The sequence below is a fragment of the Sturnus vulgaris genome, chromosome 5 (genome assembly GCF_052056855.1).
Source record: "Sturnus vulgaris isolate bStuVul1 chromosome 5, bStuVul1.hap1, whole genome shotgun sequence".
Lineage (NCBI taxonomy): Eukaryota > Metazoa > Chordata > Aves > Passeriformes > Sturnidae > Sturnus > Sturnus vulgaris.
Genome location: NC_142247.1, coordinates 9,584,029 through 9,599,017, shown reverse-complemented (window position 1 = coordinate 9,599,017; position 14,989 = coordinate 9,584,029). Strand labels below are relative to the sequence as shown.

At 42.8% G+C, this 14,989-nt stretch overlaps 1 protein-coding gene across 1 annotated transcript in view; it reads left to right on the top strand.

Annotated features, from left to right (window-relative positions):
- Positions 1-3,887, top strand: part of ANO2 (anoctamin 2) — a 149,050-nt gene extending 145,163 nt beyond the window's left edge. The window contains exons 25-26 of the mRNA XM_088166051.1: positions 716-821; positions 2,268-3,887. Of these exons, the coding sequence (XP_088022177.1) occupies positions 716-821; positions 2,268-2,549 (388 nt within the window). The 3' untranslated portion in view covers positions 2,550-3,887. The remainder of the gene's footprint in view (positions 1-715; positions 822-2,267) is intronic.
- The last annotated feature ends 11,102 nt before the right edge of the window (positions 3,888-14,989 follow it).

Genomic DNA, 14,989 nt, shown 5'->3' with positions numbered 1-14,989 from the left:
ATATTATTCTCATTGTGCTTCCTGTCTCCAGTTCTTATTGCTTTCTGTGTTTCCTGCTATTTGCGAAACTTTCCAATTTAGGAGCATCTGTGATTTTTATTAGCCTGTTGTTTACTTCCAAATGATTGATGACAATACTAAAAGCAACAGTCTTTACACCAAACCACTAAGGCTCTGTTTTATCCTGTCCAAGGCTAGACAGTTAATTTAGGAAGTGCCTTTCCCATGGCTCCCCCTTTCGTTAATGCAAAGACAGGAATCACCAAGGCATGAGTCACATTATATGTGGGCTGAATTATTCCCTAAATTAATCAGGTTTTAGGTGAGATGAATGCAGGTTTATCTCCTTCAGTCTGAGAATGCCTTGGACTGTGTCTCTGCTTTCATTTCAGCATTTTGTTCCCTGTACACTGATGTCAATTTACATTAAGAAAACAAAGGTGACTTTTGTCAATCCTCTAGAATCTGGACATTTCCAATGTTAAAACAATGTTCTGATTTTGCTTACAACTGTGAAAACCAGACTAAGTGTGTTAAATTCAGTGGAGGTAGTCCAGCTCTATTCTGAAGTTGTTTTTCATAATAAGAGTTGAAGTAAGAACATCTGGAGGATTTGATTCTTTAGGTTTTGTGATTGGAAAATCATGTTAATCACAGCAATTGGTGCTGGAGGAAATTGCTGTAACTGTGATAACTGAGCTGTCTCCATCTCCAGGTTCAAAGACTACAGAGAACCACCTTGGTCCCCACATCAGTATGAGTTTTCTAAGCAGTACTGGGCGGTCTTATCTGCTCGCTTGGCTTTTGTGATTCTATTTCAGGTAAGTCTGCTGAGTTGTATCACTTTCAGTCAAAAAAATATCATCACAAATGGATCCAAATGCGTGTTCCAAAGCAGCCCATGTCCAATAGACATGGCTATTACATGTATGTACTACATACATACATTACACAGCTTCCTTTAGCCCTTGGTTCTAGCAGTGATCCCCAAAATACCCTAGGCTTTTGAATGTTTGTGTACCCTGTTAGTTTTTATCCTCTCAGAGGCACATAATTTACACATAAATGTTGTGTAGGCTTGTTAACTGCTGTTCTTTACCCAAAGCAAGAAAAAAAACAGAAGTAATAAATCCCCCAAGGTTTTTTGCTACTTTCTTGAATTGAGGGCAGTAAATTGTCCCCAGTGTGAGGATTTCATTAGCAAGAGATTTGCTACCATGGCTTGCCTTTCAAATGGCTTCCTTCTGCTCTCTTCCATGATCTGGGATCCTTCCACAGCTAAATTGGGCCCATCCTTCTTTTTCAAACCCGCCTTTCTTTTGTCCTCACCTGCCAAGTGTTCCCAAGTGTTTCTGTGAATCTTGCCTTGTTTGTATTGCCCTCTTCTGCTTCTTTGTGGTGCCTTCAGTAATTTTCCACCACTGGCTGCAAAGCACTTGAAAGCAACTGGTTCTGCTGGGCTTCAAACCCTCTGCCTGCTCTGCTAGAGAACATTCCCTGGTTAATTAGCTCCATTGTCTCTGATGGGGACAGAGAGTTCATGCTAGCAGCCCTGTCAGCGAACTGTTCTCACACGTTTCCAGGCATTACACAACACAGCACTTCTCAAAGCATTATCATGACAATACAAACCCCCAAAACATCGCTTATCTATAGATTTCACAAGCAAGCAAAACTTTTTGCCCAGTCTGCTTTCTGCTTGATGTTACAAGCACCACCTGTAATCACCTTGACACATGAAGTCTGGGGTTTTGGCTTGCACACTGGGGTGGTGTAAAAACAATCCTGCTTGTCAGCAGTGAGAAAGATTTGAGGACAGAATGGCCATAGAAGTTTTCTGCTGTGTGCTCAAGCCACACTGGAAGCACATGGGTATCTTTGCCTTGTGTTGTAGGATTTTTGATGGTATTGGAGGATGTCCTTATATTAATGGATTCTGAACTCAGTATCAAGGAATTGGATGTTGAGAACTGGGCACCTTTGGATGCCTGTAAAGAATAATGCTGGCTTAGCTACTAAGGCCAAGGATTATTTGATGATTCCATGTCCTTTCCTATTTCAAACCTAACTGAAGCATGTGTTTAATTCAGCCTCTACACTGAGGGGTAGCTGTGCACAAGCCTGAGCTGTTTCTTGCTTACTACAACACACCACCAGCAGAATATGTTTGACATCTGTCTCATAGCTATAACAAAGGTTTGGTTTTGCTCCAGTGCGAGTATTTTGGATTTTTCATGCTTGCTTCACGTCTGTTGCTGTGCTTGCAGAACCTGGTGATGTTCCTCAGCGTTCTGGTTGACTGGATGATCCCTGACATCCCCAAGGACATCAGTGAACAGATCAAAAAGGAGAAGACCGTGCTCGTTGACTTCTTCCTGAAGGAAGAGCACGAGAAGCTGAAGCTGATGGAAAGCTTGATGGCCCGCGACAAGCAGAAACGCAGGAGCGGGGCCAAGAGCAAAAGGAGCAGGGCTGCCAGCTTCTCCCAGTGTCAGCGCAGCCCCAAGGGCAGCTTCACCTCCTTCAGCTCACAGCACACCGTGGTGTGACTCCTGAGGGAAGGGAGCAGCCTGTGCTTACCTCTGCTTACTGCGTGATGTGATTCTGAGCCCAGAGCAAGGGAGGGAGAGACGAGGGACAGGGAGCAAAAGGAGGCGCTTTCGTTTCCTTAGAACCTCCAGATGTGAAGGTCTCTGTTACAATTTAACTGTCCTCTGGGCTGCAGCATTTCCAGATTTCATCAGTGTGAGACAAGGGCTGTATTTGGGCTGTAGCTGGTTCTTGTGGTGATGCATGCAAGTTGGGGAGGCACGCAGGAATTTTCCTGGCAAGAATTCTCCTGGCATCTCTCCTCCTGCAGATGCCCAATGGGGAACAGGGACCCTCCTGCTCTGATCTCTATCCTTGGGCAGGTTGGACTGACTGTGGGGGAGGACTGACCATGGGGAAGGACTGACCTTGGAGAAGGACTGATCTTGGAGAAGTGCACACACCTCATGGTCTCTCTGGCTGTAGCTGCCAGTGGAGGGTTTGCAAACGCGGAGTCTCAAGGAGTCTTTGTGCCTTCCTAACCTACTCTGCCACACGGTGCCACCTCTGGAGGGCACGCAGGGCTCTGGGAGATGTGGGAACAGAAGGAATTTAAATCACTGGGCACTTGCATCTATGGATATATTGTGCTTTGCTTAGCAGGAGCTGGAATGCATGTGCTGGTGAGCAGGGGGGCATCAGAATGGCTGAAGCTGCCGGAAGCAGGGAAGCTCCTTGGCACTCATTGTTCTGAACAAAACACGAAAAACCAAACCTTGCATGTTTGATTCTCCTCTCACTTAGCCTTGGAATTCTGCCAGTGTCAGGAGGAATCACGCCACTGAACCACCAGTGCAAAGCTGAGGAGTGAGAATGCAATCCAGCCCTGTAAATCATGTGGCATCTCCATGTACACTGCACGTAAAGTAACAAAAATTGCTGCTGTTGTGATTTATTGTGAAGTAAAATATTTTACAGAACTGCATTTCATTGGAAGATAAACATATACAGTAACCAAGCTTTCACCTACAAGCATTTAAGGAATAATTTTATTCTGCCGTGAATGAATATTAAACTTTCTTTAAAAATCTGTTTCTTTTCCTAGAGATTCTGTCTCTAACGCAGCCTGAAATTCAGAGTCTGAAACCAAAAGGTTTTCTTCTCATTTTGTCTTCTCAACAATACTTTCAAAACCATAAAAATACAAACCAAAAGAAGTACTTCAGTTTCAGGAATTCTATTCAGGATTGCTCTTTAACATAATATTCTTATTTTTTATATTTCTGAAGCCTAAGATTTTACTAATGTCTTAGATGAAAATATTTTTCGTCGTGACAACTTTTGGTAACATAATGTGAGATGGGAAAATAATTTCTTTTTTAATTTAGTGACTAAATTAAGGCACATCAAAATGGGAGAACTGTTCCAGGGTGGGCTGAAAAAAAAAATTAAAAATTGGTGTTTCATTTGTAAAATTTACTTTTGGATTATTTATTTCTTCTATATAGAAATGGAATTTGAAAAGACAATGTCGTCTGGAATAAAACTGCAAATGTTTAACTTTGTTGAAAAAAAAAGGCAGTCCTCTCCAAATGGTTTTCCCTGTCAAAACTCGTTGTTTTGTTCTGTTTTAATTTTGTTAGGTAATTGAATTATTTTTTTGTTTGTTTGTTTGTTTGCTTTTTAAGACTTCGGCTCCTCATGGAAATCTGTGACAGGGCCGAGACATAACCTTTGATTTCCCCCCTCAAAGATTAACATTTAAATGAGGGAACGGTATCTCCTTGAAAACAAATTATCTCATTTTACTTTCAAAAGGCCAACAAAGTCCTGCTGGGGATTCCATGGTCTAATGTATTAAGATAGTCAATATTAATAACATCTATTTCCTCTTTTACAGCAAGGGGATGCTCTGCTGGTGAACCTGGGGATTTGAAACTGTTGGGGGTTTGGAAATATTTTCGTTTGTTTCTTGCAACTCCGGTTTTTTGAAATTCAATCAAGTCTCTTCACTCCAAGCAGCCTGTGATGGGGGGAAAATATGTTTCTAACCAGTAGAAATATCAATCTTGTTTGTCATAATTCTTCCTTTCCTTTTTCCAGGAATGCAGGAGGGCGTGCAGAAATGGATTTAGAAAGGGATTTCATGCAGGTTGCACGGCACTCTCTTTGCCAGTGGCTGGCTTGGTGAAGAATATTCAGAATTAAGGGTTTCCTTAAAATAGTACCATTTTGTACATTTTGTACACCCTCCCTCCACCCAGGAAATACCTTTTTAAAAACTGTGAGTCACTCCAACGCAGTCAGAAAAATGTTATCCCAAAGTTGAGTGCATTAGGCTGTTGTTACACAGGATTTCCATAACAAGAAACTGAAATGCTTGTCGTGGTCCAAAAACGATAAGGTTTTTCTAGATTTCCTAGCACAAGGAACTAAAGAAGCCAGCAGATGTACACTGATGCTCTGCAGGTTCTCCTGAGGTTTATATATTTCTCCCAAACAAGGCTGGGAAAGAGGCACAGCAGCAATCCCGGCTGATGTCCAGATGGGATCTCCCCTGATATCACAAATAGGACAGACAGCTCAATTATCTTTATCTCTGATAGGCTTGCTGTTTCCCTCTTAAACTTGAGAGTTTCATTCACTGAGGATTCCTGCATGTTCAGTACCTGACTCAGGTGCACTCCCTGAGGATTTCACCCTTTGTTGCATTTCTATGGCAACCTCTGGATTCTCCCCACACCACTTGCCATCAGCTGCTGTAATTGTAGATCACTGATCAGGTATTTGGTCATTCTCAGGCTCCAGCTTATCTTTTTTGGACAAAGCCAGACTTTATCTGCCCCCTTTTTATCAGTGGGATAATTGTAAGTCTACCCACAGAGCTCCCCCTTGCCATAAGCTGTGCCTCAGAAGCAGAGAATGGAAGTTCCAAGGGACGTGCATGGAAAGCTCTCCATGGGGACCAAGGGAATAGGGATGCAAGTAGAGGCACAAAGGTAACAAAATCTGGGGGCTATTGTCACTCCTTGCTTTAGCAATGAAAACGAGCTAAGATATCTGCAGGGGAAAGGGGAAAAAAAGTAAGTAGAGAAGGAATTGCATACAAATTCAGTGCAGAATTTCATAGCCATTTTGTACCTCTCTAGATATAAAGTGAAAACCCCACTTAAACCGGCAAGCAAATGAAAAGCAGCATGTCTGTGTGTGTGAGTAGCTAACACCACACTGGGGCCTGCACCTAGCCCCAAACCTCCAGATCCACACTCTAGGATCCATGGAGCCTCATCAATAGGAACATTGGTGTCTGCTGGACAGAAGGTGAACACATCTACTTGGACCAAATTTCACCTTCTGTCCAGCAGAAACACCACGGATTTTGCTGCTCCATTTATCCCAACTTGTCCCTTGGACTGGTGGTGCAGGGTAGTTTCAAACAGCTTCCAGGAGTTATTCAGAAGAAATGGACCCAGGTGGAAGGGGCTCCCTGCTCCAGAGTCACTCCATGCCCAAATGCCATCAGTTAGAGGATCTGTCTGATCCTCGCAGCCACGTGAACCCTCTCACTGTGCTTATCTCTAGTTTTTAAAGGGGGCTTTCAGGAGCTGAATGAAGCCGTGGGAATGTTGGCCTTTTCTGTCATGTCTTCTTCATGCAGGCCTGCCCACTTTTGTAAGCATCAGCCCTAGATACCTTTTCTTGTGAAGGGTATCACAGGCTTTTCAGTTCTCATCTCAAGATATAGAAAACTTTGCTATCTAGACCTCTCCTACAACTCCAACATTTATGACACTCAAATCCTTCCTTTTTCCAAGAAGAAAAGGGTGACCTCTGTGGAAGTCTGCCTGCTAAATAATTGTTTGGAAATACCCAGTCCACCATGCATAATATTCACCACTGTTAGCAATAAACTCCTCTGACTACAGCAATATAACATCTGTTGCTGCTCTGCAGTCTCACCCTTTAATTAACCACAGATGGTCTCTCTGTTCCCCGTCTGGTCTAATTATTTTGCTTTTGAAAAGAAAATACAAACCAGTTTTGTTTGTGAGCTGCTCTTTGTAGGTAAATTCCTGCACACCTTGTACTGGATAAGATGTCTTGTGTGTCCAGGAGCACGAGATTTCAGATACAACAGTAGAATTGCACTTAAAGGTAGAGAGAGGAGGAGGATTTATACCTGAGCTCCCGCTCTTACCTTGCAAGGGCCATCAGTCCATGGTTCACCTGAAAGGCCCACAGACAATGGAGGCTGAAGAATATTTTTAGCAAAAAATGAGTACAGAGTCTGTATGCACCACATGCATATTTTTCAAGGAGAGGTCTGCGCGAGTTTTTTCCTAAATGTGTTTTAATCTGTCCTAAATCCCTCAGTACTACCAAAACTCTGAATATTCCCTGCAGTTTCCATCCTTTACTCATCATCTGCAAATGTACTCAATTATTAATTGATTATTCAATTATTAATGGCTGCATTAATTAACAGAGTGCCTTGCTGCCTCTTTCCCACCCCCCGTGGCATTGTTAAAATCAACCAGATTCCATAATAACTCCCAAGACAGACTGATAATACTCTTTATTAGTGCATAATGATCTAACGAAATATTTTTATTTTTGTGTATTTTCAGTTGCTTCTTGACACAATCCTGCAGCTTTACTTTTCCTGACTCTTAGGACTCTCACTAAAAACACCTCATCTATTCCCAGTGTTTCCAAGCCACTCCTGGTTCCACAGACACAGCTTTAATGAGCAAAATTATTACTATCAAAGGATTATATATCTCTCTAATGCAGCCACCTAAGGCAAGGCACATTCAAACCTCACTGGAATCAGTGGAAGTCTTTCTTTTGGCTTCAGTATCCCCTTGAGCTTTTTGAGTTTTTCTTTTTTCTCTATGCAATTCTGTGTGCAGCTTTTAACCAGTTAGGTAGAGAAATTGGGATAACAGTGGCAAAATGTGCATCCCCAGCAAACTTCAATGGCTGTGGCCTTTAGTGAGTCCCACTGTGGAAAATATGCACTGCCAGCAGTTTGGGATTTGACCCTGCATTTTCCAGAGATGGGATCACCCTCCAAAACTGACTGGCTGATTTCAACTACATTCATCCTGGTGTTAGGGCTGGCTTTAGGGAACTTGATTTTCAGAACTGTGCTTCCATGTGAGAAAGACTTAAGGCAGACACAACTGTGAGTCTTTGAAAGCTGTGATCCTCGAATTTAAATATATAAGGAATATTGATCCACCATGTGGTTAAATGTATGCAGTTTATGTCACAGATATCAGTCTTTACAACAGGCTCCCTGTTATGTAACCTGGGAGTGTCTGATTTCAGTAAGTTCAGGGATACAATTAACAGGGAAGCAATGTGATCCATCGGCTTGGAAAGGCTACTGCAGCCCCCCAACTGAACCATGCATTTTTGGGAAAGACAATGAAAGTTGTGCCTTTAAAACCAGAAGGAAGATAGGTCCAAAGGTGGAAATGGGGCAAGGAGAGGAGTTCCATGAAGCTGAGGGGACAATGACACAATTTTTGCTGGCATGTCAGAGCCTCTCAGTGCCATATTCCAGTCCACAGCCTCATTCTTTGCTCTTCTCTGCTTAAAGGGAAATCACAGGAAGAAATCACAGCCCTACTTGATCTGCCCCACAAGGTAAAGTCAATTTCTGGAGCAACTCCTGATTTCTCTGATGCATTTTAAGCACAAAAGACAGCAGAAATCAAAGCAAAAAGCTGTGCAGATTTTAGCTGCACAAATACACAGAGATCTTCTAACATTTTCTGCCCAGCACTTAAACAGGGAGTCCTCTCCTAATGAGCTAATTCTTACGGGGATTATTTTCCCACAGCTTTTCCAGTAGCCACTTTAAATAAGGGATAAACAAACATGACAATAATCTTATATTCAATCTTACAGGTGTGGTTTAAGCTTTCCTCTGGCATCTAGTTTTTTAGTTTCTCTTCCATCTGTTACAAAGCTTTATTTCAAATGATCATTATTTTTAACAAGACAGCTACAAATGACTTGTACCACTCAAATCTCAGCTAAATTCAACAAAACATCCTCTGTTGATGCCAGGAGAGGATTTTGACTTGTTTTTGTTGTTGTTGTTGTTTTGCTACATCTAATCTTTTGAGATACAACAACATATTTTCATAGAGTTTGGAAACACAGTAGGTCAGTAAGGACACAGCCCTATGAGGATATTTAGATCCAGAATAGTATTCTTACTGCCAGGACTGATTAAGAGCCTGAAAAGGGGGAAGATTTAGTTTACAAAATAGAGACTTAGCTATAAAACTAAAATAAATCAACGGTAAAGACTGGATTAAGGAGTTTTCTCTTTTTTGTCTTTTTTTTTCTTTTTCTGACAAGAATAAATAAATATACCCCTGACATGTTTTGTTCATTCCAATGACATGTAGAACTGGTTCCAGTAGATGGAGCAAGAAAGCAGAGGGAAAGCAATGCCACATACCCTTGGTACTCAATCACAGGAGGTGGGTGTTGAGCCATTGAGTCCTTTAGGGTGGAAAATACCTTTAAAATCATCACATCCAAAGTGTTCATGGGGCAGGACACGGACTGCACACAGCTTCACAGAACAAGCTACAAAGCAGGAGAGGAGAAAGCACTCTGAAAGCTATTCCATGGCTTCAAGTTCAGTCAGGAACACTCCTCACATAACTGACACTGACAGGAGTTTTTCCTTGGAATTGGCTTAGTAGCTGAAGAAAAATAACTTGGGATTTTCTCCAAAGCCAAGAAAATAGATTAATTATAACTGGCTTGTTATTCTCTTGGCTTTAGTGGAGATTAGGGCAGCTTAATCCTTCAGCAAAAGCTAATGCTATGAAGAAGTATTAAAAGAGACAAGTTTTACATCTCCCATATGATCTCCAGCCTCTTATTTCTCACTGCCTGTCTCATCTGACTCTGCATGTGCTGCATGTTGTATTGTTTATTATCACTTTGTGTGTCATGGCAGGAATCACGTGCCCTGCACAGGCACAAAACAGCTGAGCCCCAGCTCCTGGGGGACACCACAGCACCTCGGGAGCCAAAATAAGGCCAAGCTCTTCATTTGGGATGAAATTACTTTTTTCATTATTATTATTTTTTATTTCCTTTCTGCCCAAGTTAATATCTTATAAAAAAGTTAACATCTTCTAAAAAAACAGCACCAAAACAAGCCCCCCCTTGTTTTGGTGGAAATGAATGAAAAGAGGTCATGCTGAAATCAGTGATTTTTTTTTTTTTTTTCACTGAACCTATTTATCACAGAAGCCTCCGGCAGACAAGCAGCAACATCCGCGAGGTCTGCGTCCCGTCATCATCCCAGGAAATCTGTGACACCCAGCTGAAGGGAAAAGGGAACATCTGGGAGAACAGCTCCTTCCTCTGCTCACACTTCCAGGCTCAGGGGAAGTCAGATAATTTTTTTCTTCTTGCTTCTTCCCTAACTCCCCAAGCTGAGGCTCAGCCCTGTGGGACTGTCTCCAAGCCCTGTGTGGTCACCCCAGTGGCAGGTATTTTACAGGCAATTTCCACAGGAGGTTTTTGACAGCAATGGTCTGCTTGGCTTCACTTCCCAGCTTCTTCTCTCTGTGATTTCCTGAGTTCTTTTGCCAAAATTGGGCTGACCAAGCTATTCTGAAAATATGTGGTCAATTTCCTTTAAAAATCATATAGAAACAAAGCCCCTCCTCCCCGCAAAACCCCAAGGAAATGATTGCAAAGGTGTTAAACTCCTTTAGAACTGTCTGCTTTTTAAAAGACATTTTTGACAGAGGCTGTGTGTCTGTGTTTACCATGTGTAGGACCTGACTGGGATGAGATGCTGGTGCTGGCACTTGCCTGCAAGGCTGCCTTGAGGCTGTAGCTGGGCAGACTCTGATCAGTGACTCAGGTGGGGCACACACATCGTGGAAATCATGGAATTATGGAATGGCTCAGGTTGGGAAGCACTTTAAAGATCATCTCATCCCAAACCCCTGAAACTGAAGCCTTCCAGTGCCTGAAGGGAGCCCACAGGAAAGATGGAGAGAGACTCTTGACAAGGGCCTGGAGTGACAGGACAAGGGGCAATGGCTTCACACTGACACAGAGCAGGGTTAGATTGGATATTGGGAAGAAATTGTTCCTTTTGAGGGTGGTGAGGCCCTGGCACAGGTTTCCCAGAGAAGCTGTGGCTGCCCCATCCCTGGCAGTGTCCAAGGCCAGGCTGGATGGGGCTCTGAGCAACCTGGGATAGTGGAAGGTATAGGTGGCTCCTATGCTGAGGTTCCCATCCCAGAACCAGCAGCAAATCCATGTAGGTGCTGTGATCATTTTTTTATTCCCCTCCATTATGTGACAGGTTTCTGGGGCTGCCTCAGCCTTAGGGTGCCCAGCTGTGGTTTGTAATGTCACGTCAGCCTTGCAGCAGCTTTGGCATGGGGGCATCTGTTGCAGTGCATTATGGACTGCAGTGGTTCTTCCTGCTGCAGGTAACTCCAGCAGGTTTGTATGGTTCTCTAGTTTCACTTTATTTTGATTTTTTTAAAAAAAGAAAAGGAAACAAAGCCCCACCAGTTTTTCTACCCATTAATTCTCCCTTGTCGGGTTCCAAAGCAATGACTCGCTGTGTCCAACAAAAGAATCCTTTTCTCAGATGTGCCCTGGAGGTCTGCTGTGGTCCTGCAGCAGGTCAGCCAGGAGCAGAGAGGGAGCTGAGGTGTGTGTCTGGAGCAGGGGGTGCAGGGCAGCCAATGGAAAGGGACAGGGATGTTCCCACCCTGGAGCTCCAGGTGTGTGTTCAGGTGCACACCCCTCATACACTGCAGGGCCAAGAGGAAGAGGCAAACCCTGCTCTCCTCTCCACTTTCTCTCCCTCCAGAAAGAGAAGAGATGAGACTGATGAGAAGTGGGCCCAGGGAAGGAAGGGAGACAGGGAGCAGGAGGATGTGCTCGCACAGCATTTCACAGCTGTCCCCTGCCACTGCTCAACCAACCAACCACACGGAGCTCTTCCCGAGCTGCACAGGACCAGCACCTCTGCCTGGGACTGGGGAAGCACAACAGTGAGGAATCAAGTGCAGAGGGATGTCTGCCCCTGTTAATTAGTCTATATTTGCAGAGAATCTGTATCTGGACATAAACATTTTCCTTTCCAAGCTGTCACCGAGTTGCCCATGTCAGCCAATCAGGCATCACTGCCCTGCACAGCACATCCTGGTGCACCTCAAAGAAGCACAAGGGCAAAGAATTCTGCTCTGAATGTCTGTAAATAATTTTTAATTAACACCAACTTGGAAAAAAAAAAGTGTTTTGCTTGTAGATGCTTTGTGATGGGAAAAGATGGGATTTGTTAAATAAATAATTCCTTTTGAATTAGTCACCAGGTCTAATTAAGAGATACCAAAGGGACAAGGAATCAGAAGAGCAAGTTTAAAGGAATATCTAGCTAAAACATAAGATAAAAGTAGTATTTGAAAATATCAAAATAAACAGTGTGTGTGAATGTTTTTCTTGGGATGAGCCAAGGGAAATATTTTCCTGGGGTTTGGCCCATGCAATATGCAACAGATGAAACCAATCTGGTTGTTCTTTTGAATGAATTACACAATTAGTGGATAAAGGGAGATCTAGTGGATGCTCAAGCAAAGCCTGTGTGTCATTTGAGCAGCATTACCCTCTAAATGCTGATGTTTGGGTCCTGCCTTATCCTAAAATTGACTTCCTTTGTCAGCAGTGTGACTCCTTTCACTCCAAGGGGCTGCTTTCTCCTCTTTGAAAAAGGAAACATCTCTTTGATTCCTTGTGAAAATTTTAGATGTTTCAGCTCTACTGGCAATAAGACTGCACTTGCTGGGGGATTTTTCTGTTCCTTTTAAACAGAGATACAATTAACATCTCTAACCTGATCCCGGGAAAATTCATTAGTCACAGTCAAACCATCCAGGCAGCCCAGGGGATCCTCTGCCCTTGCACTGCTGCTGCCAAGGGTTTCCTAAAGCCTGTTGGGCTTTCATTCCAGCAGCTACACGAGGGTTCTCAGCACAGCATCATGGATATGGAGACCAGGCCTCCCCCTTTGAGTGACCACCTGCTCTGCCCTCTCAGACTCTGGCACAAATCACCAAAGCAGAGGTGAGAGCACACCCTTCAAGATCCTTCAATAAGAAATTCCAGATCCCGTGCTGTCACTCCCTATCTGCTCCTGCTCTTTTCCTGTGTAAAACCTAGGGAAACTTCAGGGGGCTCTGATGGACAACTCCAGCTCTGGAAATGAGACAAAACAACACACAAAAGGTGAGATTTAAATACTTGTTGTGGCACCATGGTGAGCATTAAATGCAGAAGGGGCTCTGATGCAAAATTGTGCACAAGTTTCTATTAAAACACAAAACTTGCATCTATCCACAGTAGAATTTGCTAGTAACAGTAAACCTGAATTTCCCAACACTGTTCAGGAAGGATGTTTTTTTAGTATGTGTGTATCCCTGGTTTGGGCAGTTCCCAGACTCAAAGCTTCGTGAAGCTGGGAGGAGCTTTGGGAGCCTATATCAGCAAAACATGAACTAAAGTTGTCATAAACCCACTGTAACAATCAAATACACCATACATTAAAAAAAAAATAAATAAAGAAGGTGAAGCCCAAATAATAAAACAGCAATAAAATACTACTAACTTGTGAGCTTTGTTTCTGCCTCTGCCAAGGAAGACAAGGCTCAAAGGATAATTTGTGCCCAGCCTTTCCCAGCTGGGGCAGAAACAGAGTTATCCTGCATTACTGAGATGAAGGAAGCACAAAAAGGCACACAGGGATTTTTTTTTTCCTTCCCCTTTGCACATCTGCCTTGTGTTATTCCCGGAATCCTGATGTCAATGCACCTGAGGGAAGGATTTGGAGAGTGTTACCTGCTCAGCAGAGCTGGTGTTTGCAGGTGGGCTGGCAGAGCTGTTGTAGGTGGCACTGGGGGACAACACAATTTGTTGAATTCTTCCATCTCCAAAACTAAGTACAGGTTATAAGAGAGAAATACTAAAGGTTGATTGTTTCCTTCTTTGCCTTAAAAGTTTCTCTGCAATGTGTTGTGTGTTCCCCACAAAAAAAATGATTCAGAAATGGTGCTGAGCATTGTAGTGAGGGAAGGAAGTGTTATTCAAGCCAGTCCTTGTGCTGGCTTGGGATGTCCTTTCAATATAACCACAGCTTGCTACAGAAATTGGGATAAACTCTCCCTTTGCCATGGGTGGTATTACTCAAATGAGTAAAAAATCAATCTACATTCATCTCAGCTTTCAGGAATAGGCCTTTAAATCATGACTAAATGCGTGGCAAATACGTGATATAACAAGGTAAGTACTCAGAGAAAATGTGGTACCTCTAAAGGGATGGGGTAGGTTAATAAATAACCTATTGTTTATTTATTTAATTTATTTTTACATACCACAGTTACCAGATGCATTCAAACCTTCTTATGTTCCTTTTACATTTCCCGTCCCTGTCCTCTTTAGAATGGTTCCCCCAGGATTTTAAGTAAATAGATAAGAGAAACAGCTTAAGCTTTTGCACTGGTGGTATAAACCCTTCTTCACCTGCCAATTGCTCCAGGGATGTTATTTATGGCCATAACTGATACTATTGAAATTAAATACCAGGAGACCTTGTGTCTGGCTGCTGGAGTATGACAGGTAGCTCACTTTCCTTCTTTTCATTTTAAAAAAAGGCTCTCCTTGGACCACATGTCTGTCCCACAGAAATATGGCAGAGCTGAATTCCCAGATGTAAGTGCTGCCTCCATGCTGTCCTTGCTGACATTCAGCACTGGTTCTCCAAGCTTTCATCTCTTCGTCTTTAAAACACTGCCATCTGTTGTTTCCAGACGGTTCAGTCTTCTGTTTATCCAAAACTTTGTTCCAGGCCATATGGAAAAAATATCTATTTTCAATTAACCATCATATTTTCTTAAAATATACTACAGTGATGAGAAAAAACCAGGCCTTGCTTACGCAGGGCTGCTCATGAAGGGGATGACATTTTATTACGCACTGGAGTTTCAAGATTTTGACCATGTGGCCATTCAGAACATTCAGATACCACAGAAGCTGCCAATTTTGCAATAACACAAACATGCTTGAAGCATTTGAAAGCTGTTATCATATATATATATATTGCATTGATAGTAGCACATTTATCAAGTAATTTCCATAGAACACTTTTCTAAATAGGCCATTTTCAGCATTTTCCTTCTGCAGTCAGAAACTCCTCATAGAATCATAAAATGGTTTGGGTTGGAAGGGACCTTGAAGATCATCTCATTCCAAACCCCTGCCATGGGAAGGGACACGTTTCACATTTCAGGTTGCTCAGGGTTAGTTTCTTCTTCCAGGTTAGTTTCCTCCTAAAATTCTTCTGTACTTGTACTGTGAGACCCCCATCCTCACCATGAACCAGAGGGCAGTGAAAAAT